This window comes from Petaurus breviceps, unplaced genomic scaffold (genome assembly GCF_028583685.1).
Source record: "Petaurus breviceps papuanus isolate PSGF00001 unplaced genomic scaffold, PetGlider_PUasm1.0 37, whole genome shotgun sequence".
NCBI classification, from domain to species: domain Eukaryota; kingdom Metazoa; phylum Chordata; class Mammalia; order Diprotodontia; family Petauridae; genus Petaurus; species Petaurus breviceps.
Window position 1 is genome coordinate 96908999 of NW_027186296.1, and position 23404 is coordinate 96932402.

General features: G+C 41.7%; 1 protein-coding gene and 1 long non-coding RNA gene across 3 annotated transcripts in view; one reads left to right on the plus strand and one right to left on the minus strand.

The window, feature by feature from the left end:
- Positions 1-4506, minus strand: part of LOC138169543 (uncharacterized) — an 18108-nt gene extending 13602 nt beyond the window's left edge. The window contains exons 1-2 of the long non-coding RNA XR_011170380.1: positions 4346-4506; positions 3063-3268 (exon numbers count right to left, since the gene is read on the minus strand). This is a non-coding gene — a long non-coding RNA (uncharacterized lncRNA). The remainder of the gene's footprint in view (positions 1-3062; positions 3269-4345) is intronic.
- The window catches only part of GRK5 (G protein-coupled receptor kinase 5), a 314774-nt gene that overhangs the window by 275022 nt on the left and 16348 nt on the right, over positions 1-23404 (plus strand). For both annotated transcript variants that reach the window (XM_069099074.1, XM_069099075.1), the window contains 3 exons: positions 1148-1185; positions 4517-4606; positions 6880-7088. In XM_069099074.1, the coding sequence (XP_068955175.1) occupies positions 1148-1185; positions 4517-4606; positions 6880-7088 (337 nt within the window). The remainder of the gene's footprint in view (positions 1-1147; positions 1186-4516; positions 4607-6879; positions 7089-23404) is intronic.

Consider the following 23404-nt stretch of genomic DNA (forward strand, 5'->3'; position numbering starts at 1 on the left):
GGCACAAAGAGTCACTTTGCTGGGCTCCACAAACAACATTTTAATGTGCTAACGTCTCCCTTTGAGGACAGCTGCTTCAGTAAAACAGTCCATTAGGTTGAGAGCAGTAGTTTCAATGCAGATAGAATCGTAAGATTGTGGTAGGATATTAACAGGTTCCCAGACTCATGAGAAATGTGTCAAAATCATTTACTTTTAAAATAAGTGTTATTTATCCCGTCATAGGTGAGAACTTAGGAAATCTAAGAAGACAATATGGTGGAGGGCCCACAGTTTAAGTGGCAGAGCTGGCACCATTAGAATCAAAGCCTCTTAAGCCAAGTTCTATGCATTCACCACCTCCTCACAGGGTCTTCCAAGTACACATTTATCAGCAGATAAAAACCTTTTTATTAGAAACCATATATTTCTCCTTCCCTACCCCTACTCCACCAACCAGTGAAGTTTCTTTCAATGATCAATGAAAGATGAGCTTAAGGGTCAAGAAGAGAAAGGTCATGCTATATATACACCATTCCCTTTCTGGTCTTCTTTACTTCAGACTAAACCTGGAACTCTTTACCCCTCTATTTATCTAGGTCCCTACTCTTAAAAAAATGTGTTTTTTTCTTGATATTATTCAGTCTTTCCCTACCCAACCTGACTTTCATTTCTCCCACAATTCAAAGTTGATGCTTTATCCCTCTATTAGTTTTCCTTGTCCTGATTTCAGACTGTTTTGAAAACAGGGATTTTATCAACCCCAGTAGACTGTTCCATCTCTATCAATATAAATCTGATGTTGAAGTCTTCTCATCATCTAAGGTCTTGGACTAGAGCCAGAGACTGGTCCTTAACCAGCCTCCTTCCCACCCTGTGTCACTAGACTGAGGACAGGAAGACGCCTTTGGCAAAGGGGAATGTTTGTTCACTGAATTAATACAAAAACCCAAGATAAACCTGGGGTGTGGTAGCTACATAGAGAGACCAGTAGGCCAGAGCCAAGGGAGCAGGAAAGAAAGTGCTTTTGTCTCCACCAAGTCCTGGTTGATCCAAATAGGGTACGGCTGGGTTATCATACCTGCATAGCCAGTCTTGCCTGGGACTATGACGTGCTTCTGCCCTCCAAAATGCCCTCCCTCAAATGCTTCTTATCTTTCCCTTTCAGGGATCTGAAACCAGAAAATATCCTGTTAGACGATTACGGTAAGTCAGGGAGTGGCTCTGGGAGATTCTTTTCCTCTCTGGTAGTTTTGTGGCCCAAAGAGTCTTAGAGAGAAGGAGCTTTCACAGGTCTGACTTACACTGATTGGGAGGCTTTGGTGACCTGTCATCATAGAATTCTACCGGATACCTTGTACTAGATGAATAATTGGGAAAAGACCCTCTCCCCCATTCTCCTCTCCCCACACATGCACACTGATTCTTATTTGTGTATGAAAGTTCTAGTCTTATTTCACTCTGGCCCTCCCTTGCTATATGTCAAGGACCTGTGATGTTATTTGGTATGGGTGCTTCTGCTGAGAAGCAGAGATCACAGCTAGGCTATTATAACTCACAGTCTCAGAGGGTTCCTGAGACTCAGAGAGGTCGACTGACCTATAGTCACTCACCCATAGTGAGTATCAGTGGTAGATTTGAATTCTTATCTTCCTGACTCCAATGCTATCCACTGTAACATAATGCTCCTTAATATTTTTTTTTTTAAGCAATCGGGGTTAAGTAACTTGCTCAAGTTACGGCCAGGTGTTTCTGGGTGGATGCTAAGTGTCTGAGCCCAGGATTCGATCTCCAGGTCATCCTGACACTGGAGCCACTGTTCTTACTCGCTGTGGTACCTGGCCACCCCTGCTCCTTAATATTAATGATAGTTGACAATTTAAACTCTATCTCTGAGGGCCAAATAATGCCTTATATCTCTATCATAGGTTGGGCTTTTAAAAAATTAATTTAAGAAAAAATTAACAAGCATTTATTTTCTTTTCTTAGGTCCTCCTACCCTCACCCATTCAGAAAAGGGGGAGGGGACCCTTGTAATATATTTATAGTCAAGCAAAACAAATTCTAACATTGGCCACATCTGATAATCTGTTTCGTTCTGCAAATTGAGTCCATCTCCTTCCTGTCATGGAGTGGGCAGCATGTGTCTTCATTGTTCCTCTGGAGTCATGGCTGATAATTTTGCTTTGTAATTTTCAAAGTTCTTTTGGATATATTACTACATTAGAACTTAACAATAGCTCAATTTGGTGAGTAAGTTATTTATTATTCTCCCCATTCGGCAAACGAGGAAACTGAGGTTCAAAGAGACCTTCAGGAAGTTACCCAGTGAATCTGGTTGAAGATAGCCCTAGAACCCATCTCTACTGCCCATCAGCAGGGAGAAGCCAAGTTCATTTGTGCCAATATCAGATCTTAGGCCTAAGTGAGGAAGAAGGGCCAAAAGGAAGGAGAAAAGTAATTGAAAGATCAGCAGTAAATTCTAAGATTTCAGCATTAGCAGTAGAAAGAGGAAGGACTTTTCCTGGCCTTAGTTAGTGCTTCATTGCTGTGGATTATCTCCATGCCTTTGTTATTTTTCACTGTACTGGTCATTTGGTCCATTTACCCTCATTTTAAAGGTGAAGGAACTAAGGCTCTAAGTGACTTATGTAATTTTTTCAAGACTTCTCAGATAGTAAATGGTAGAGCTAAGACTTAAAGCCAGGTCCTCTGTTCCCAAATCCAAGGTTCTTTCCACTATACCATGTTACCTTCTTATCATTTGCCAAGGTCCCAGTGAACTGCTCTGTTGGAGAAAATCCTAGGTCACATGGGCTCCTCTTGCAGGTAACACCTGTGGAGGCATTCTGTTCTTGGCCCCAGTTAATTCAGATATTGCTTGCTTATTCCTAGCCTGAGAGTATACTCCCAGTTTTCTGGACTTTCTGAGGAGGCCTGAGCATTTTTCTGAAAATTCAGGAAGCTCCTTTCAAGAGAGAGTAATCTGGGTTAAACATCACCTTGGTTGGAATTCTCAGAATCAAGCCATGAGGGTGACCTAGTGCTGTGAAGCGGAAACCTGTGTGATGTGGGAAACTCACCCCGACCACGGTAGTGTCCCAGTCTGTGGGATCAGATTATTGCCAGGACACAGGCTGGGCCCCAGTGGGTTGCAGGAGAGCTAGAGAAAGAACTTTCTCAGGAGCAAGGTCTTGTCCATGTTTTTTGGTCATTCCTGGGTTATGAGGTCTTCTAATTGGATCCCCCAGACTTTTCCAGTCCAGATGCAAATTTTCCTTTCTTCTTTCTTAAAGAGAAAAAAAATAAACAGCTACTCCAGAAAGGGCAGGGGTGGTGGTTGTTACTCAGATCAGTTTATAATTTTTCCCCTTAAGCAAATTGTTATAAAATGTCAGGAAAATTTCACATGTTTCCCATGAGGGAATCTGCCAAACCAAAAATCAGTTCAGTACTTCCTCGAATCATAAAATGTTGGTGGGGGGGGGGGGAGGACATGCCCCCCAGCTTCACATGTTTGAGGATTGGTCATGCATAGGAGGATGCAACTTGTTTTGCTTTGACCCAGAGGGCAGACAACTGTGGGCCAGTGGATAGAAGTTACAGAGAGACAGATTTTGTCTAGGTCCAAAAAATTCAACAGACATTTGTTAAATGCATGTTATATACAAGGCACTTTATGAGGTACCTGTTTTTAAAAAAATGATCAGAGCTATCCCAGGGTGGAATGGGCTGCCTTGGGCAATGTCATTGGAAGTCTTCAGGTGTGGGCTAGGCAAGCAATTTTGGGGGAGGATGTAGGAAAGGGTCCTTTTCAGATATAAATTAACTTGGATTCATAATTAGAGATAGGAGGGGCCCTAGAGATCATGCAGTCCAACCCCCTCCTTTGACAGATGGGAAAACTGGAGACCAGAGTGACTATCTTTGAGATGCCATAATTTTGATCTTTGAGACCATCTGTTTCCAACCCCCTTCTTTTTCAGATAAAGAAACTGAGACCCCTAGAGGGGCTAGGACCTGCCCAAGGTCACACAGCTACTAAGTGGGGAATGGGAGATGAGAAACCAAGTCCCCCAGATCTGAGTACATTGTATTTTCTACCACCTAACACCACCTCTGTCCTCAAATTAGCTTGCCCAGATATTTCCTGAGGCAAGGGGCATCATTCAAACTATATAAAGGCCTTTTGGTCTTAAAGACTAATTTTGAATTTACATAGTGCTTCAGCTTTCAAAGTATTCTCATATTCATGTCTCATTAAATCTTCACAACCACCGTCCTGTGAGATTGTTAGGACCCTGTGGTCATTCCCATTTTAAAGATAAGAAGACTAAGAAAGGCACAGAGATTTTACATGACTCACCCAAGAACACACAGTCAGAGAGAGAGAGCAGGGAATAGGGTTTGGTCTCCTTACTTCCAATCTGACAACTTTCCATTATACTGTGCTGCTTTAAAAAGTACCCTTGACCACCTCTTCCCTTTATTTATCTGCATCGAGTAAAGTCTCTCACACGCTTTTCCTTTTCCTCAGGCCATATCAGAATATCTGATCTGGGTCTAGCTGTGAAGATTCCTGAAGGAGACTTGATCCGGGGCAGGGTAGGGACAGTAGGATATATGGGTAAGTAACCTGATCACCTGTTTCTTCTCTTCACCCTGTTTCTTGGAAAGGCAGTGAGCCCCACCCAGAGGAAGCAGTTCGGTAAGAAGGGAGCATTTGGTCATCAGGGTCCCTGGGGATTTTATATGCTTCGGGGTTAGAGGGAGTCTCCCCTCACCATTCCCTCCCTAGCTTCCCCTTCCCTGAAATTGCAGATGAGTCACCCTGGACCATTAAATTAGGGAGGTTTTCCTGGAAGCGTGTAGTACCGAATACCCTCTCTTGTTAATGCCTTTAGGAAAAGTAGACTTGCCCTATGTGGGTATCCATGCCCAAGCCAGAAGTTCCAAACCAACCCGTACCTTTGGAAGCACAGGGAGAGAACAGCCTCAGAAATTCTAAGCCATCTGGGGACTCAGGTGGCAGGCCCCCAAAACCCCACAGGCCCGAAAGCCCTGCTGTTTAAAACAGCAACAACACTTACAAGATGTATGAAACCTGGCACTTTTGTGGGTGAGACAGCAGAAGGTGTTGGTTTGTTGTCATTTTTAATTTAATACCTAAAATCAATTATTAATTGGCTTTAGAGACAAAGTTGCTGACTTGGTCACATTGTGAACTTTAATAATGCAAAAGGCCACCCTTCAGATACTCAGCAATACTCCCTGTTGACCACACTCCACAAACCACTGCCCGAGATGGTCATGAGGAAGAGACTGGGCAGGAGTAACAGGAGAAGGTGGGGGCTCTGTGTGCTCACTCTGTGTCTCCCAGAGAGGCTAACACCATTGGAGGCAAGGTACTTAGCATTCCTCTCAACCCACTGGGTGATAGAATGGAAGTATTCTTCCCATTAGACCCCTGAGGGATGTCATGGCCCCAGCATCTCTGTATCCTCTGACTAGCAGAACTCACAGAGTTTGATACGGGGGGACAGAAAATCCATATGCTAAGATCTGTGATAGACTTAGGAAATTTTCTTGTATATGTGTCTATATTTTCCCATCTGTACATTAGATGATATTATATGTATGTCTATGCATATATGCAGGGGGTTTCTGGAGCCAGCACAAACTGGCTCAAGAGAGCCGATTATTAAATTTTCAGTGTTGTGAGCATTTATTCATTGAAGGCAGGTAAATACTACAAATCAGGGCTTGATTTATCATTTTGTTGATTGTATGGGCTTATGAAAGTGTTGGAGAGAATGTTAATAATACAGATCAAACTTTAAAATGTTTTGTGCATTTTTTTTCTGGAGAGCCGGTGGTTAAACATTTACCAACACACCCCTATATATGTATGTGCATGTATCTGTGCTTGTACATTCATATACATGAATTCACATGGATGAGTATCTGTATCCATGTGCCAGCATGCTTGTGATCACATGTATTTATACCTGTGTCTGTATGGCCACATATCTTTGGTTCTTCATATATGTGCCTGTGTGTACACACATGTGTATAGTGTTGATATAAACATTTAAATTTACTTGCACGTGTATAACATGCCTTTCCTTTCCTGTGTGTACACACATGTATGTAGTGATAGTGGCTGCATTTTAATTTATATGTAAGCCTGTAACATGCCTATGCCTTGCCTGCATGTACACACATGTGAGCATGGTATCAATGTCTACATTTATTTAAACAGGTGTGTATATGCACCTGTGTCTGTCTGCATACCTGTGTCTCTGTTCACAAGTATGTACATGTGTTTCTGTTTCCTTGTGTAGTCACATAGACACGCATGTCACCCCTTTGAAATGTTTGTGAACACGTGCATCTGTGCTTGTGTCTGGATATCCGTGCTCCCATGAAAGTGCATCATATACCAGTTTGTGTTCTTGTATGTTCATACATCTGTGAGTCTCTGTTTGCCTTTTCATATATATATATATATATATGTGTGTGTGTGTGTGTGTGTGTGTGTACATGGCATGACATGCTAGATTTGTATTTTTGGCACCTCTATGATGAACCTATGAGATGGTCTTTATAGGAAAAAATAGTAAACCAAGCTACTTGAGGGACCAAGCTAAGATTAGGAAAGGTGATAAGATTGTATGCTCTTATGAAAAGAGGCCCGCCTTTCATCTTAATCAAGGACTACTCAGGCTGGCATTTTCCTAAGTAATCCTTTAGGATGCACTTGTTTGGAAACAGTACTGCCCTCCATCCTGATCAATGGACACAAGAAAGGGTTCTGGCCTCACTTTGGCAGACCTACCTTATTCTTGTGGTCATCAAATGGTCCTTTCCAATCCTTTCTTCCTCTTCCTCTTCTTTCAGCTCCAGAGGTCTTGAACAACCAGAGGTATGGTCTAAGTCCAGACTACTGGGGCCTGGGCTGCCTCATCTTTGAGATGATTGCTGGACAGTCGCCCTTCAGAGGGAGGAAAGAGAAAGTGAAGCGTGAAGAGGTGGACAGGAGAGTCCTAGAGACCGAAGAGGTGTACTCTCACAAATTTTCTGATGAAGCCAAGTCAATCTGTAAAATGGTAAGGGCCAAAGCCTTCAAGTTCTCTCTGCCAGGCACACTGGAAGAAAGATCCAGACTGGACCCAATCTCATGATCACTCAAACAACCACAAATGCTGAAAACTTATGCTATGTAGGGCACTGTTGAAGACATATAGAAAAGTAAAAGATTTTATATATATATACACACACTCCCTTACACTTGGATTAGTGGAAAAAGTGCTGGGCTTGGAGTCAGGAAAACCTGGGTTCCAATATTGCCTTTGGCCTGTTCAACTCCCTTGTATTTCTCAAAAAAGTCAGATGGTCTGTGAGCTATGATTTGACAGAGGGAGTTCTCATGCTGGGAGTTCTCTACACTGGCAAATTACAGGTCGTTCAAGTATTTTATATGACCCCTGCTCTTAAGAAACTTATGGTCTTGTTGTAGAGACAAAACTAATGTACATAGTAAGCATTTGATAAATTTTTATTTATTGAATTGAAAGAGACATTAACGAGGACTGGGGTAGTTATCAGTGTCTTCCTGGAGGGGGGGAAAGGCTCTGAAGGAAGGTATGAAGGGAAGCCAAGAAGACATTCCAGGTGAGCAGAAAACCAAAAGGAAGGTACAGAAACAGGAGCCGTCATGGTGTGTTCCTGGAACAGTTATTGGGCTCTGTAAGAGAACTTTATACTAACGGGACCCCAAATAATGATAGGACAAGTAAAAACATTTAGCACAAAGCATGGGCAATCTGGAATGACTAATAATTGTCTTATTGGACTGTTGTTTGTTCATGAGAGAAGACAGGTTTTGTCAAAAACCTGCATTTCATACGATTTTCTTCTACCCAAGTTGTTCCAAAATTAGAATTCACTAAAGGCAGAGGAGAGCTCTCTTGAGACCTTTTTGTCTCCCATCTCATTTTTGCCCCTTCCCTATCCTTCTCTACCAGTCACAGGTAGGCTGATCTGTGGGTCAATATCAGGCCACCAAGCAATGGTTTGAATTGGTGGTGGAATTATTGATAGCTTAGGCAGCCAGTGACAGGAGCCTTGGGAACTCTGGTGAATAGAGGATACGTCTTTTTCCTCTTTCCCCTCTTGCTGATTCAATACAAAAAGAACATCTCAGGTAGTAATATGAAGATTCCTCATCTAAAAATACCAGAGTAAGAGCAAATACCACAGGATCCTCCATTCACTTTTAAAGATGGCTACAGGAGGTGGGAGCTGATAAATTCCCAGTTTGGACTTCAGTATCCCCCAACTGAGCAGAGTGTCCTCAGATGGCTCCAGTTTAGTTAAAGACCTGGGATAGTGAGGAAATTATCCTGACTAAAAAGCAAGATTCGTACTAATGAATAGTACGATAAGGTTGCTTCAGGAGGATGGGGTCAGACCCATGATAGGCCCTGAAGGCCAAGCTGAGGAGCTGTAGAAGGTTGAGAGCAGTACAATGACAATGTGAAAGCCTGCTGTACTGAAAAGACAGGTTACTTGTTCCATAGGCCCCTGGGGGGTGATTTCAGAAATAGGACCTGCCTTCCTGCCCTGGTCATTTAGTAGCTTCAGACCACTTAGTGTTTCCTTCCCACGCTTGGCTCTCCAGCTCCCTGGGATTTTTACGTTACTGCCCAGCTCTGGGCCTTCCTCTTTCTAGTGACAGGAACAGCTGTGCTGGCAGCTGGCCACAGCAGGCAGCTCCCTAACTCGGGCCACATGGAGGCAGGAAGGGCCAGAGCCCCGAGCCCTGTTTGTACTGCCTTGGGAGACTTCCTTTCCCTCCAAACCGCCTGCACCTGGAGATGAATGACGTTTAAAAAGCTGAAATCTTTTGGTGGGGCCCCTTGCCTTTTTTTTTCCATTCTTTTTATTTTAGTTTTCCTAAATTCTGAAAGAACTTAGAAGAATTCTGAACTTTCTTAATCAGCTCATAAAATGTCTAAGCTGGGGCAGAGACCTCCCCATCTACCCCCTGCCCCATTTTATAGATGAGCACACTGAGTGAGGCCCAGTGAAATGAAGGGACTAGAACAAGGTCTTACTGGTACCTGGCATTGCTCATTTCATCTATTCCATGCTAGGGGTTGGAAAGCTTATAAAGAAACAACTCACTGGGTTGTTGTTGTTGTTGTTGTTGTTGTTGTTGTTGTTTTTAAGTACTAGGCTTCTGTTTAAAGGAATTATGCAATCTCCAGAGATCATCTCACGTAGAAATGCCCTGACAGAATTCCTAATAAATGGCCATCCAGCCCCTGCATCAGTTTTATCTTACAGGCCTTGGTCAAGCCATGGACTGTGGTAGGAAGTAGCTGAAGACTAGACTTTGACTTCATTTTATAAATAAAAATTAACTGTGGATAGACACATCATTAAAAATATATATGTGTGTCTATAGCTGTTATGTAAACCAGCCATGATAATAAGAGCTGACATTAAAATGGCAATTTATAAAACACTTTACCTATTTTATCTCATTTTAGCCTCACAAAAAAACTTTAAGGTATGTAGTGCAATTATCATTATCCCTATTTTTCAGAAGAGAAAATTAAGGCATGGAGAGGTTAAGGGACTTGGTTGAGGTCATACAACAGAGCCAGAGTTTGAATCCAAGCCTGACTGCAAATCCATTGTTCTTTCTTTCCATTACATCACCACTCCCACCGTCAATCCAAGTATGTTCTGTGTACCCAGAACCTAAGAAACCAGGATGAAGCCAGGCGGATGGTCATGGGGATGGGACCAATGCAACTTGGGCCACTTAGATGGAAATATAATCACAGACCATGAAATGGAAAGGAACTTCAAAGGCCATCCGGGCACCTTCTACCTAACCAATGATCCCCTTTGCAACATTCCCATTGGTGGCATTATGACTCTGCTAGAAGACATTTAGTGAAAGGGAGCCTGCTGAAGTGGTTAGAGTAGAACATTCATAGCCACGCAATCTAGATTCAGATCCTACCATTGATGCTAACTGTGTGACCCTGGGCAAGTTAATTAAGTGGAGATAGTGAGAATAGCTAGTATTGCATAGGGTTGTTGTAAGGATCTTATATATATATATATGTGTGTGTGTGTGTGTGTGTGTATGTGTGTATACACACATACATACATATATACATATGTATACTTATATATGTATATATACAGATATGTTGTTGTTCAGGCATTTCAGTCTTGTCCAACTCTTTATGATGCCTTTTGAGGTTTTCTTTTTTTTTTTTAAGCAATCGGGGTTAAGTAACTTGCTCAAGGTTACATGGCCAGTTATTTCTGGGTGTGGTGCTAAGTATCTGAGCGCAGATTTGATCCCAGGTTATCCCGACACTGGAGCCAGTGCTCTTACTCGCTGAGCCACCTGGCCACCCCTTTGAGGTTTTCTTAGCAAAGATAATAGAGTGGTTCTCTTTTTCCATATCCGGCTCATTTTACAGATGAGGAAACTAAGGCAAACAGGATTAAGTGACTTGCCCAAGGTCACACAGCTAGTAAGTATCTGAATCCAGATTTGAACTCAGGTCTTCCTGACTCCAAGCCCAGTGCTTTACCCACTACTAGATAGATAGACAGACAGAAAGATAGATGGTTAAGTAGATAGGCAGGTAGATAGATTAAAAAAGTACTTTCTCTGTCTCCTATCTATATCTAGAGAGAGCTTTGCGAATTTAAAGTGACTTATGTAAGCCGCTGCTGCTTATGATGGTGATGATGATGGCAATAATGATGATGATATCTATACAACTGTGGTGTAGTAGAGAAAGAGCTAACCTCAAAGTCAGGATAACTTGGGTTCAAGCTCTACCTTGGAGATTTATTGGTTATATGACCCTGGGTAAGTCACTTACCCTCTCGGTGTTCTAGGAGAGTTTCTAAGATTTTAAGTTGCAGAGTAATGTTGACCTACACTGGTAGAGAAAGTTTCCTTATCCAGGAATTCTCTATCTCAATGAAGTCAGAGGTCCAATCCTTAGCTCTATTATTGTTATTACTATTATATTTATATTACTATCATCTCTTCAATCAGTCTATTCCACCTCTGGACAACTCTCATTGTTAAGAAGTTTTCCCTTATATTGCCTAGAAATATGCCTTGAGAAGAACTCATTAAGAGACTCTTGGGGTATTTGGTTATCCCCGTATGAAAAAAGCATATAAGCAAGGCAGAGTGACTAGTATGTTCATACATCACAGAAGAGTGGGAGGAAAAGGTATATATTTCAGAGTTACTGGACCCCAACCAATCATGAACTTACTGGTCACACTTAGGAAATCAGGGTAGTGAGTCAAACTAAGTGGTTAGGAAGAAGCCATGGCAAGGGAATGGCATCCAACTGATGCATATTGGGAAGAGAATGTAAGAGCATCACTCTCCCCTCTCGCCACCAGTCCAAGTCCCCAACCCCGCTCTGTGTCAGCTCCTTCCCTTCAACCCTGTCCTATCTAAACAGCAATGCAGATTTTACTCTCTAGTGAACTGCAATTCCTTCTCTCCTCACACCTGCAGCCTCCCACACCCCACCTCCACAACACTTCCTTTCCTGGTGGGATATCCAGGAGGGGCCTCAGAATTAAGTTCACTTTACTGATTGCTGGTGTTTCAACTTGATTTACTGAAATTCCCTAGATTTCTTGGCTCCTTTCCTGTTTGTGACAACTTTTAACTGGTCCTTGACCATTTTTCTTGACCAACTGGACTCAACTTCTTTACCTGTTCCTAACCACAAACAACTGTGTATTCCTTGCTCTTCTGCCTGGACATGAAACCTTGAGTTCTTGCCTGTTCCTGACCCACATCCTCCTTAAACTTTGGCTCATCTCCTTCATCATCTTGATCACTACCTAACCTAGAAAGTTCCAGTCCTTTACATTACTATTCCTACTTTTCTGCATTCATCCTATTTTATGTGACAATGTAGCACCCATCAAAGAGCAACAATGACAGCCATGGCTGAGAAACCTCTCACGTTCCAGTTTCTTAAATTATTTATTGAACTTATGTATGGCTGTCCACTTTGTGGCCTCTCTGTAGTAGACTTCTTGTCCCAGTTTAGCCTCTTTCATCCTACTGACCAGCAGGCCTTTGGGCCACTCTATCTTAGTGTATCTGTTCAGTGGAGGCATCTTCAATTTAAAGTTAGCCTGAGGGAAACATAATCAGATAAAGTCAATGGATACAGGGAAAGCTGAGGAAAGAAATATAATCAAAGCTAATTTTTAAAACCTTCCTTGCTTGAATTATCCTCGTTGCTATTCCCCTCCATTCACAGTTTATAATACCCCTTGCATCTAACACACAAAATAGGCGCTAAGTAAATATTTATTAAATGACTAGACAAGAACTGACCTACTAGAGGTATTAGTTGCTGTAAAGATGGCAGCACCCCCAGAAGCAGCAAACAGGTAAAGGGATTTAAGGAAGAGAGCTCTGGTGACCACTCTGCTTTCTGGAATATTCTTCTGTCACTTTCTTAAGACCCATACCTTAATCACAAATGTCATCTTGAAAGATCTTGACTGTCAGGATTCCTTTCTACATATTAAAGGAATGTAGAATTTACACATAATTGTGAAATTTAAATACAGTTTCATTCATTCACAAGCAGTTTAAACAAATGGATTCAGCTGACAGCAGAAACATGAGCCTGCTAATGGGGCCCATTCTCCCAGCCTAGTCAGAACTCCAGAGTGAGACTCCTCCTCCTCTCTGCCTCTTTCAGGGCTCTGTGTTACGTACCCACTTGCTGGGTGTCTGGTGTCTGTTCGGACTTTTTGAAGTTCGCTAGGTCAAACCTGGCCTGTTCCATCTCTGAATCTCGTCCACCTCAGATCAGGAAAGAATGAACACAGAGGAAGAGAAGAAACAGAGACGACATCATGCATTAATGACCACATAGGGGGGCTGACTGGGGAGATCAGGCAGCAGGAAGCAAACTGCTGCTTTTTCTGCTTCTGCTGCTACTGCTGCCTCACCGCCTACCTGGAGGCTTACAGTAGTTTTTGCTTCACTCACTACTGTGGAAGAAAGCAATAATTTTTCTGATTTGCCTTTGGTATGCACACCCAGGTCTAGCTCAGCAGCTAACTAAAAATTTTTTTGTTGCCACGCAATCAACTAATAGGAAACAGGATATCAGTGCATGCTCTGAATTGAAAAGACCCCTCCATCACAAGTTTCAGGAAGATCCCCAAACCTCCATTTATATTGGCAGCAGGCAGTTATTGTATGTGCTTTTAAGAACTGAACCCTCCCAGAAGAAGGTTATATTTTCTTGCTGCAGAAATAATATAAACATGTGTGGGTACCTATAGTCACACATTCTCAATGACATATATTTGCCATCATCCTTAAGGAGATGCGTCTTAAACAGGAAAGGGGGTGGGAGGCGTGATCACAAATATTATCTTATTTGATCTTCACAACAACCCTGGGAAATAGGTGCTATTATGATCCCCATTTTACAGCTGAGGAAATCGAGACTGACAGGTGAAGTGGCTGGCCAAGGCCAGTAAATGCCTTGAGGCTGGATTTGAATTCAGGTCTTCTCAACTCCAGGCCCAGCATTCTGTCCACTGTGCCATCTAGTTGTCTTCAGGCCAAGTTTCAACCCATAATCAGAATAAAGTTTGTCTGGAAGAGAAGACCCTTTGAAAGATCCAGATGTAAGACCTGGAGAACTTGGATCAGTGGGCCCATTCAGTAGCCTCTTATATCCCACTAATTTCTATGACCCCTGGAGAAAATGGTCACACTTCCCCATCTGAAGTGATCCCTACAACTGTGTTCTGGGGAGTAAGAATAGAAAGGCAGAAGGTTTTTTTAAGCTATTGACACACTCAGATGTACAAGCATATACACAGACACACACTGACAAAGAAGAGAACTTGTTCCCAGAGGATGAGAGAGCCCCAGTGATTCAGTGGAAAAAGTATTGGCTTAGTTACTAAGGACATGAGGTCATATCCTTCCTCTCCCACTAGGTGGCACCTTTGTCACCTTGGGCATCAGTTTCTTCATCTGTAATACTAGGAAGGACCTCTCAAGGTCCTTTCCATTTCAAAATCTTTGACTCTAACAGAGAAAACTTAGATATTAATCAAACCACATGAATGTACATTGTCCTGATTGTCTTTTCAGTCACAGACCTAACCTCTCAGGAGGGGTTGTATATCAAGCTGGGTCTGAGACTTGATGCTTTAATTGGGTAAGCTTGAAAGGACACACAGTGCCCCTTGTCTGGCATGACAGGGAAGAATTTATCTGACCCTCAGTGGTCTCATCTGTAAAATAGGGACAATAATATTTATAATGCTTCTTTCATTGGCTTGTTATGAGATCCTATAAAGTATGAAATAAGATAAAGCATGAATGGTTCTTTGCAAACCTTAAAGTACTATATGAATACCAACTGTTTTTCATGATTATTATTTATTATGTGGTTGTCTTTGTCAAGGCAGAAGCCTGGACCAGATGACCTGTTGAAATCTCTTCCCACATCTAATTTCTACAATTCTGTAAAAAGCTACTGTCTCCTTTCTGAAGATGAAAGTTTATTTGCATTAATTGTCCTGAATAACCAGAGACTTAGAAATAATCATAAAGATAGCTAAAATTGATATAGTGCTTTAAGGTTTGCAAAGAGAGGAGAAAGCTCGGCATTCCCAATCTTTCTTGGTAAGAATTCCACCTGGGCTTTCAGGAGACAGGCTCACTAACCCCTTTGCTCTCCTATTAAACACTTTTCTCTAGAGGTAGAATGACATCTGTGTTACAGCTTTGCCAGACCATGAGGCTGGACTGTGCAAGCCTCTGACCTACCAATGCTACTTTGTTCTTTGGAAGAGAGAAGATGACAAGAAATAGTCATTATATCTGACCTGATACAGTTTCTTTTGGTGGCTACCCCAAAAGACAGTCCACCATAGATCCAAATCAGGAAAGGGCCTACTGGGCCCTTTGGTGGGGATTGGGAAGACAAATAGAGGGCAGGGGATGTCTCCTAATGGTACTTTAATGTATCTGGCAGCCTTCCCCCTTGAAACCACATGGAAGTAGAGAGGGGAGGGAGAGAGGAGAGAGCTTTCTGGTGGTGGCAGTCACTCTGAAATCTAGAGCAAGTGAATCAGGAAACATGAGAAGACTTGTTACCCTACTTACATCTTCAAATCTACAGCTGATCCAGAAAGGGCAATGATTTATTTTTCTGACTCCTCATCATTGAGTGTACTCTACAAACACAGATCACAACCCCACTATTTCTTCTCATCCTTGTCTTTCCCTGTTTTTTGATAAAAGATCTACTCAGTATCTTGGAGGCTTTCCTTTGGTTCCTTTAATACCTTATGGTTAGCAGCACAATACTTCTGACTTACAAGATACCTAATATAACATTGCCACCTTTTAAGTGTTGTAAGACAGGACCAGCAAAATATTATTTGCAATCACTCAATAACTACTCAATAACTTCCCCATCCAATGGATGGGGAAGACAACCTCATTGTAGGCCTCCAGTGGACAAGGGGCTGGATTATGTGGCCCTCCATGTCCATGATTCCTGATGAGAAAAGCAGCAGTCTATATTGGATTGAGTCAGGAAGACCACCATACAAGTTATGCCTTTGACACAGACTTAGATATAACTGAGTAAATCACTTAATCTTTCCTGTGCTCTAGACAACTTCTGGGTCTACAAATTAGACAGGTGTTAACTTGCATTCACTGGAGGTGGTTCCCGTATTAATGAGTTCTTCACACTGATGAAATCGCTGGATCTCTCCCCATATTCCTTATAGCTGGCAATGGGAAGGGAAGGATGGGTAAAATTCATCATAAATTGCTTCTTCCAGTCAATGGAGCTGATGGTGTCAGAAGCCAGGTTGTTAGAAGACCCCTTTCCATTAAGCTCCCCTTGAAGTCATTATCTAACATGCAATGGACTGATTTTCCCCCTCTGATCACCTGAAAAAATGAGTTGCACAATTAAAAAAAAAACTTAAAATATTATCAATAGCATCTTCTGCAAAGAACCCAAGTTGTTGCTTTGTGACATTCACAACTACATTGGATTAATCCTGTGAGATTTTAAAATGGACATTCTACCTTTAGTTTATGTTAAACACTAAACATTTATTAGGCCCTTACTATGTGTCAGGCATGGTACTAAAGCTAATCTTAATCTTGTTTGATGTACCAGAAGATAGAATCAGCCACTGTTTTAAGTTTAGGCTCTGAACCATCAAGCAAGCAAGCTTGCAATAGGAACGTCTCTCCCCTATCCTCACTGCCCCCTACACCCTACTTTTTGACTGGTTGCCAAAGAATTATAACCTAAATTTCTATAGTGCTTTATATACAACATAGAAAGATGCAGAATCCATCCTAAACATTTGATAATTAAAAGAAGCTGCCAGTCTTCTTAAAGTGCAAGCTAGAGTGGGCCCCTGCTGATATTTTAGCCAAGGTCCATAAGGATTCAGGGGTTTTGGTTTGAAATGATAACTGAGTCTGAAAGTGATGATCTTATGAGAATTTGTAAATTACTTCATCAGAAAAAGCATCCTTTCCTTCATTGGGTCATAGCCCCTCCATACAGAGTTTGTATTTCTCAATTAGAGCCCAGAACTTAAAAAATGCAAAAAGCAATGTAATCCATCTATTTATTTGCATAATCAAAACCAGATTTATTTTTAAGCATTCATACCAACTATTTATTTTAATGATTTATTGTAAACTTAAAATAGAACAATAATGACTTGCTTAGAAACTATTTGCATTGAAGTTAATTTTAACATACAATGGCATAACTTTTCCATCACTCCCTTTGTCTCCATCAGGATTCTTTCTCTGTTCATTCTCATTCACTTTTCCCCAGAGAGTTCTCTGGATTGATAGCATCCCAGATCCCAAAGCTAGACTCAAAGCTACTCTGCTCCCCATACTCTCAGCCCTGGGAGGCTTTTCTTTGCTTTCCAGCACCTGCTGGAGATGAGAACCTCATCCTGGTTTTCTTGGAACCAGGCCTTGGTAAAATGAACCAGTGGCCAGGAGACAGCAAGGGACCTCAAGAGATCATCTGATCCTGGCCTTTGCCTTCAAGTAAGGTAAGGTGGCATCATCCCGATCTCACAGAGAGGGAGAGTTTTCTGTGACTCTTCTTCTCCTTTTAGCACCATCTTCTCAAATTCCCAGTGTCCTCATACTGCCCTCTGGCTGCCCCTGTCTGTAGTATCACCACCCAGACAACAACGTGTAAGTGCGAGGAGGGAGGCATTCTGTCTTATCGAAATTTCCTGGTGTTCTTAGCTCACAGTTTGTGCTTGTGAACTTTTAAATTTAAACTCATCCTTCTGACCTCTTCTCTATTAAAAATTGTACCTCCCTCATTCCAGTCTCTATCCTACTCTCCTACCAGGTTGATCAGATAAATGAATGTTTACCAATGTTACTCCTCTGAAACCAGTGTTAACCCAGGGGGGAAAGCCTTTCAGAGGAGACCAGTAGTAGGGATTCAAGGGATTGCAATAAGATCATGGGGAAGGGATATTTTGGACAGGGATGTTTTCAGTCAAGACACCCCATAAACAAGGGGAATCACCCTATATGGTCCTCTACCCCCAGCTTTATATCCAAATGGACCTGAGATAAAGTATGTTCAAAAGACAAATTGACTTGTTGATGGGATGGATGGATAAGTTCACAGAGAGATAGACAGGAGCCTCCGTAACTTTTAGCACGAGTTGGGATAAGCCAGCCTCTTTCTCCCTCTTGAGCTCCTGAGTCACTGCCTGGGAGAGTCTCATGGCAGCTCAAGCCAGGGCATGTCAGGTCACACTGTGCAGACAACCATTCACTCCTCCTTGGCCTGAGAGGGATGTGGGCATCTGTTGACTTGTGGCTAAGTTCTTTCTTCAATAGTTCCTATTCTGGGTGATCTCGGGGGGCTTCTTGGAAGTTTGTATAAGTCTCTAAATGACAAGATTGGATTTCTGAGATCTGGGCCAAGAGCCACTTATCTGAAAACACACCCTTCCTGTAGCACTGTCTTTGCCCCCATGCCATATTTTGTCAAATCCCAATGGCATTTGTGGTTGAGTGCCTTGGGATCCAACAAGTGGGCTCGGGAAGCATGGGTCTTGTGTGTGACTTACAGCTGTTCACGGGCCCAAGCGGGGAGCACCTGCAGCATAGTTGTCCTCTGCTTCCCCCTGCTGGCTAAAATGGACTCTTGGGAAACAGAAGGCCATGAGAGTCCTGGTTTGATCCTGGTGGCTGCTGCCCTCCCTTCTCCAAGGTATCTGAGGAGACTCATCCTCCTGGGCTGAAAAACAAACCTATCTCCTTATTGGTTCCTTTCTCCACTTTTGGAGGGCTAGGTTTGGGCTTTCCTGTGGCCTATTTGAACATGAAAGTCAGCCAAATTTTTCCTTGAAAAAATGTTTGGGATCTGGAGTTTGGAGCTAAAAGGCATCAGATTTTGGAAAGAAGAGATTTTACTGAGAAGCCTCTTCTCTTCTCATGTTGCTAATCAGGTCCTTTGTTTTTTTTTTTGTTTGTTTGTTTTTCTTCTCTGCCTTAATGGAAAAAAAAAACCAGTTCATTTAAATCGATAGAAATAAAAGACAGCCCAGACTCACTAGTAGTGGGTTTTGTTGGAAAGGCATGGGCTTCCACTAAATGTGTTTATTTAACCTCATCAAAGAAGGCAGTAGATAGTATAGTGGATTGAGTGCTGAGTCTGGAGTCAGGAAGACCTAGGTTCGAATTTGGCCTGAGACACTGTTTGCCTCATGGCACATAAAACAGGGAAATAATACCACTCATCTTCCAGGGTTGTTTCAAGGATCAAATGAGATAAAGTGTTTGGTACAGAGTGCTGTACAAATTTTTATTATTTTCATTATTATTGTTATCATCAAAGGAGCCCTTCAGTATTCTACTGAGGAGCTGAGCCTCATTATAGATTGGGCATGGATTTAGGCTCATGCCATTTCCACTAAAGAAGCAGCAAGTCAGAAAAGCTATTGAAAGTGACCATCATGGTTTTAAAACTTTTTTTTACATGGGAGGCAATAATAAATGTATTTCCTAATTCATGATTTCCAAAACTAATAGTTCTATCTCTTTTATGACCCACAGCAGCTCTTTCAAAACTTTTCCCATCTCCTTAAGCCCCAGCCACACTCTTGTACCCCCATACTTGCAGGGGATGATAGCTTTCTTTATTAACTGAGAAGATTGAGGCCACCTGATGGGATCATCTGAAATTCTCGTCTTCTGTTCCTCAACCCTATTCAGCAGCATCACCTATTCTCCCCTTCTCTCTTTTCTCAGAGGAAAAGGAAAAAGAATGAGGCTAATCTTTCTACTTGTACCCATTTCTTTCTACCTTCTTCAGGTCCTTGCTGCAATATTCATCTTAATTCATGCATCTCATCCTTTTCTTCTCTATTCAATACTTTCCCTCCATCTACCAACATTTTCATGACTCCTCAGACCTTAAAAAAAATATTAAACTCTTTTTATCCTTCTGCTTCGTGCATATAATTACCCTGCTCAAAGACCTTCAGCAACTCTGTCTTACTTGCCTTTAGGATCACATGTAAACTCCTCAGCCTACTGCTTAAAGCCTTTCATAATCTGGTTTCAACATCTTTGCCATCAATTCAGATGGCCCCCTTTCATGCCCTCTAAGTTCCAGCCAAAATGGACTTCTCTTAGCTGTTTCCTGAACTTAGCATTACTTTTCTCCCCTCCACCTCTTCCCAGAGACTTTCCCCAATGCTGCATCCTCAGAACCCTTAAATTCCTTCCAGGTTCAGCTTAAATACCACCTCCTCCACTACGCTTTGCTTGTCTTGCTCCCTCCCCCCACCTTCCATTTTCCAGATTTCTTTCCTCACATTGTCCGTGTATTTTCTTGCCTATGTATCTGTTGTATCCCCTCCAGAACAACCTAACCTCCATGACACTAAAGAACATTTCAGTTTTGTCTGTGTCCCCACTTAGTGACTTCCACATAGTGGGTTCTTAGTGAATGTTTGTTGAATTGAATTCAGCTGCAGTCCTCTTTCTTCTCTCCACAGCCAGACTTCCGGCAAAAGTCCTTTGAACTCTGGGCCTCCACTTCCTCACCACCTACATTCACCTCTACCCATTAAAGTCTGGCTGCCATCCCCACCACCTAACTAAATGTGCTCTCTGAAAATCACTCTGTCCTTTTTCCCCCCAGTCTTCAGCCTCCTTGAATTCTGCAGCCTTTGGCCCTGTAGACTCAGCCCTTCCTCTTCCTGCATACTCTCTACTTGGGTGCGCTGGCAAATGTTTAAGAGCCTGCACATAGGACCCATTTTTAAGTTTAATCTGCATTAATGACATTTTCTCTATCACTTTATTATGGCTAGACAATCAGCAAAATAATAAATCAAGCTCTGACTTATGGTTTGCCAATTTCTGAGATGTAAATTCCCACACTAAAATTTTGACAATGGGCTTAATGAGTGAGTTAGAGCCAGCCCCAGCACAGCCCTGAAGAGCACATTTTTCTAGTCTCCCACCTGTCCGTGCCTTCTCTGCCTTTTTTACTGGTTCCTGGACCCTTCTCACCCCCAAGTTAGTTTGTGTGTCCCCCAAGTTCCCGACCTTGGTCATCTTTTTTTCTCTATGTTGCAATCTCCACCATTCACACAATTTTCCTTATCACATCATCATGAATGACTCCCATGTCTCTATCTACAGCCCCGGCCTCTCTCCTGAGTTTCAGACCCACATCTCAAACCCTCCACAGGACATCCCTCCCCTAATGAAGCACTTGCTCCCTTTATGTCCTTCCCTGTCCCCCCAAAAGTCACCTCGAGATTAATCAGAAGGCAAACATAAACTGAAATCTACAGGTAAACTAACCTCTCCCAGGCTATCTTCTAGTCATGATAAGCTACAGCATTTTAGCTAAACCTTGTATTTCTCCCAATATGTTAGCCCAGTGCACCATACACAACAGTTGCTTTAAAAACGTTTGCTGCATTTATTGAATTGAGTAAAGACCCCTTCCTACCTTTTGCTCCTATCGTCTACTGCTATCCAATTAGTTGCCAAACCCTAGCTAAACCATCCCTTTATTAATTCCTGCTCCTTTCCATTATTATTGGCACCAATCTAGTATAAACTCCCATTAACTCTCACATGGAAACTTTTAATAGCCTTCTAACCAGATTCCCTACTTAGAGTCTCTTCACTTCCCAATCTATCTTCTTTTTTTTTTTAATTTTCCTTCATTTATTTATCTGGCTTTTTTTCAACATTTGCTTTTATAAGATTTTGAGTTCCAATTTTTTTTCTCCCTCCTTCCCTACTCTCCACTCTCCCCAAGACAGCAAGCAATCTAATATAGGCTATATATGTATAATCATATTAAACATATTTCTACATTAGTCATGTTGTGAAAGAAGAATCAGAACAAAAGGGAAAAACAAAAAGAAAGAAAAAAAAGAGACAAAATTAGGATACTTTGATCTGCATTCAGACTCCATAGTTTTTTCTCTGGATGTGGATAGCATTTTCCATAATGAGTCTCTGGAATTATATTGGATCATTGCATTGCTCAGAAGAGCTAAGTCTATCAAAGCTGGTCATTACACAATGTTGCTGTTACTATATACAGTGCTCTCTTGGTTCTGTTCCCTTCGCTCAAAATCAGTTCCCAATCCATCTTCTATACTACTACCAAACCAACCTTTCTAATATCCAGGAATCCTTTCATCATGGTTTTCTCTTGGTCAAAGACCCTCATTGCCTGTGGAAGTAAGTTTGAATTTTTTCTCCTGGTATCCAAGACCCGCTACAATCTGACTACAACCCACTTTGCTAATTTCCTCTCATACTTCTCTTCCTCGTGTCCGCTTTGTTCCAACACAATTGGGATAATTGCCAAACCTCAGCCACCTTCGTTAATATGCTTGTCTCTGTCTAGAATATTCTCCTCCACACTAATCTAGATATGTGACTAAATTGACGTGTTAATTTAAGGGGAAATTTTGATGAAAAAATGTTGTCAATATTATGTTTCGGTATGAAGAGATAATATTTTTAAAAGGTCGTCCCAATAATAACTCACACAATATCATGCTTAAAGATTTGCAGAGTGATTTCTTCACAACATCCCTAGGAAGTAGTCAAGTATTATCCCCATTTTACAGATATGGAAAGTGAAACTTAGAGAAGTTAAATGATTTGCCCATAGTCCCACAGATAGGAAGTAGTAACCCAAGTTTCTACTAATTTTTTTCTGCTACACCACACTATCTTTCTATCTAACCTTTTTTTAAAAAGTCACCTCTGAATTAATTAGAAGGCAAATGTAAATTGAAATCCGCAGGTAAACCGGTCTCTCTCAGACCAACTGTAGTATGTTTTTTGCCTCCCAATGAAGAAGAATCCCAGGAGACTTTGGTGGCAATGACCTTCTCCCCATTGGAAGCTACTCATGTTTCTAATTGGCCAATGAGATTAACATCCCTTTCCCACAGTGTTGCCATTAGGGCTGGAAAGATTGGTGTTTCCCATTCATCTTTAGAGATTGGACTAAAGGCTGCTGCACAATCTTTGCCTCCATGAGCATACATATATCTTCTCCTGTGAAAATGGTGAAAATGACTTAAATTCCAATTCTAACAATCCTCTATCATTTATTCTAAAGCATAACATCCTTGCTTTTCAGATTATGAGGTGAGCCTGAAACCAAAAAACAGATATTGTTGGGTTCGAGAGAATAAAAATATATCTCCCATTCTGGGATAACTCAGTGTTCCAAGAATGTAGCAGAAGGAAAACTGGTAAAAGAAAAGATGAACATGAAACCCAGATTCACACAATTATGCTTTTATAAACAATCTATCTGTAAATCCTTGTCAAACATCTGCTAAAGGCAGTATAGTATAAAAGAGCATTGGTTTGGGATGTAGGAGACCTGGGGTAGAATCTCAGCTCTGATCCTTGCCAGCTGTGTGGCTTTGGGGAATTTGTTTTACCTGTCTGAGACTCAGCTATCCTATCTATAAAATGGGAATAATAACAATATCTCTCAGAGTTGGTTTTAAAAAAAGGAAACATAATTTCTAAACCTTAAAATGGAGAGGGAGGGAGGGAGAGGTAGAGAGAGAGAGAGAGAAAGAACAAATAAAATTAGTTACTATTATTGTTACAGGTGCTATGGAGGATTCAAAGAAAGTCCAATGTATTATATACAGTAGGTGCTTAATAAATTAATGCTTAAGACTTGCCCCCCTGATCTTCAGAAAGCTCACCTAGGACAGGTACATTGTTGTTGTAGTTCAATCACTTAGTCATGTCCAACTC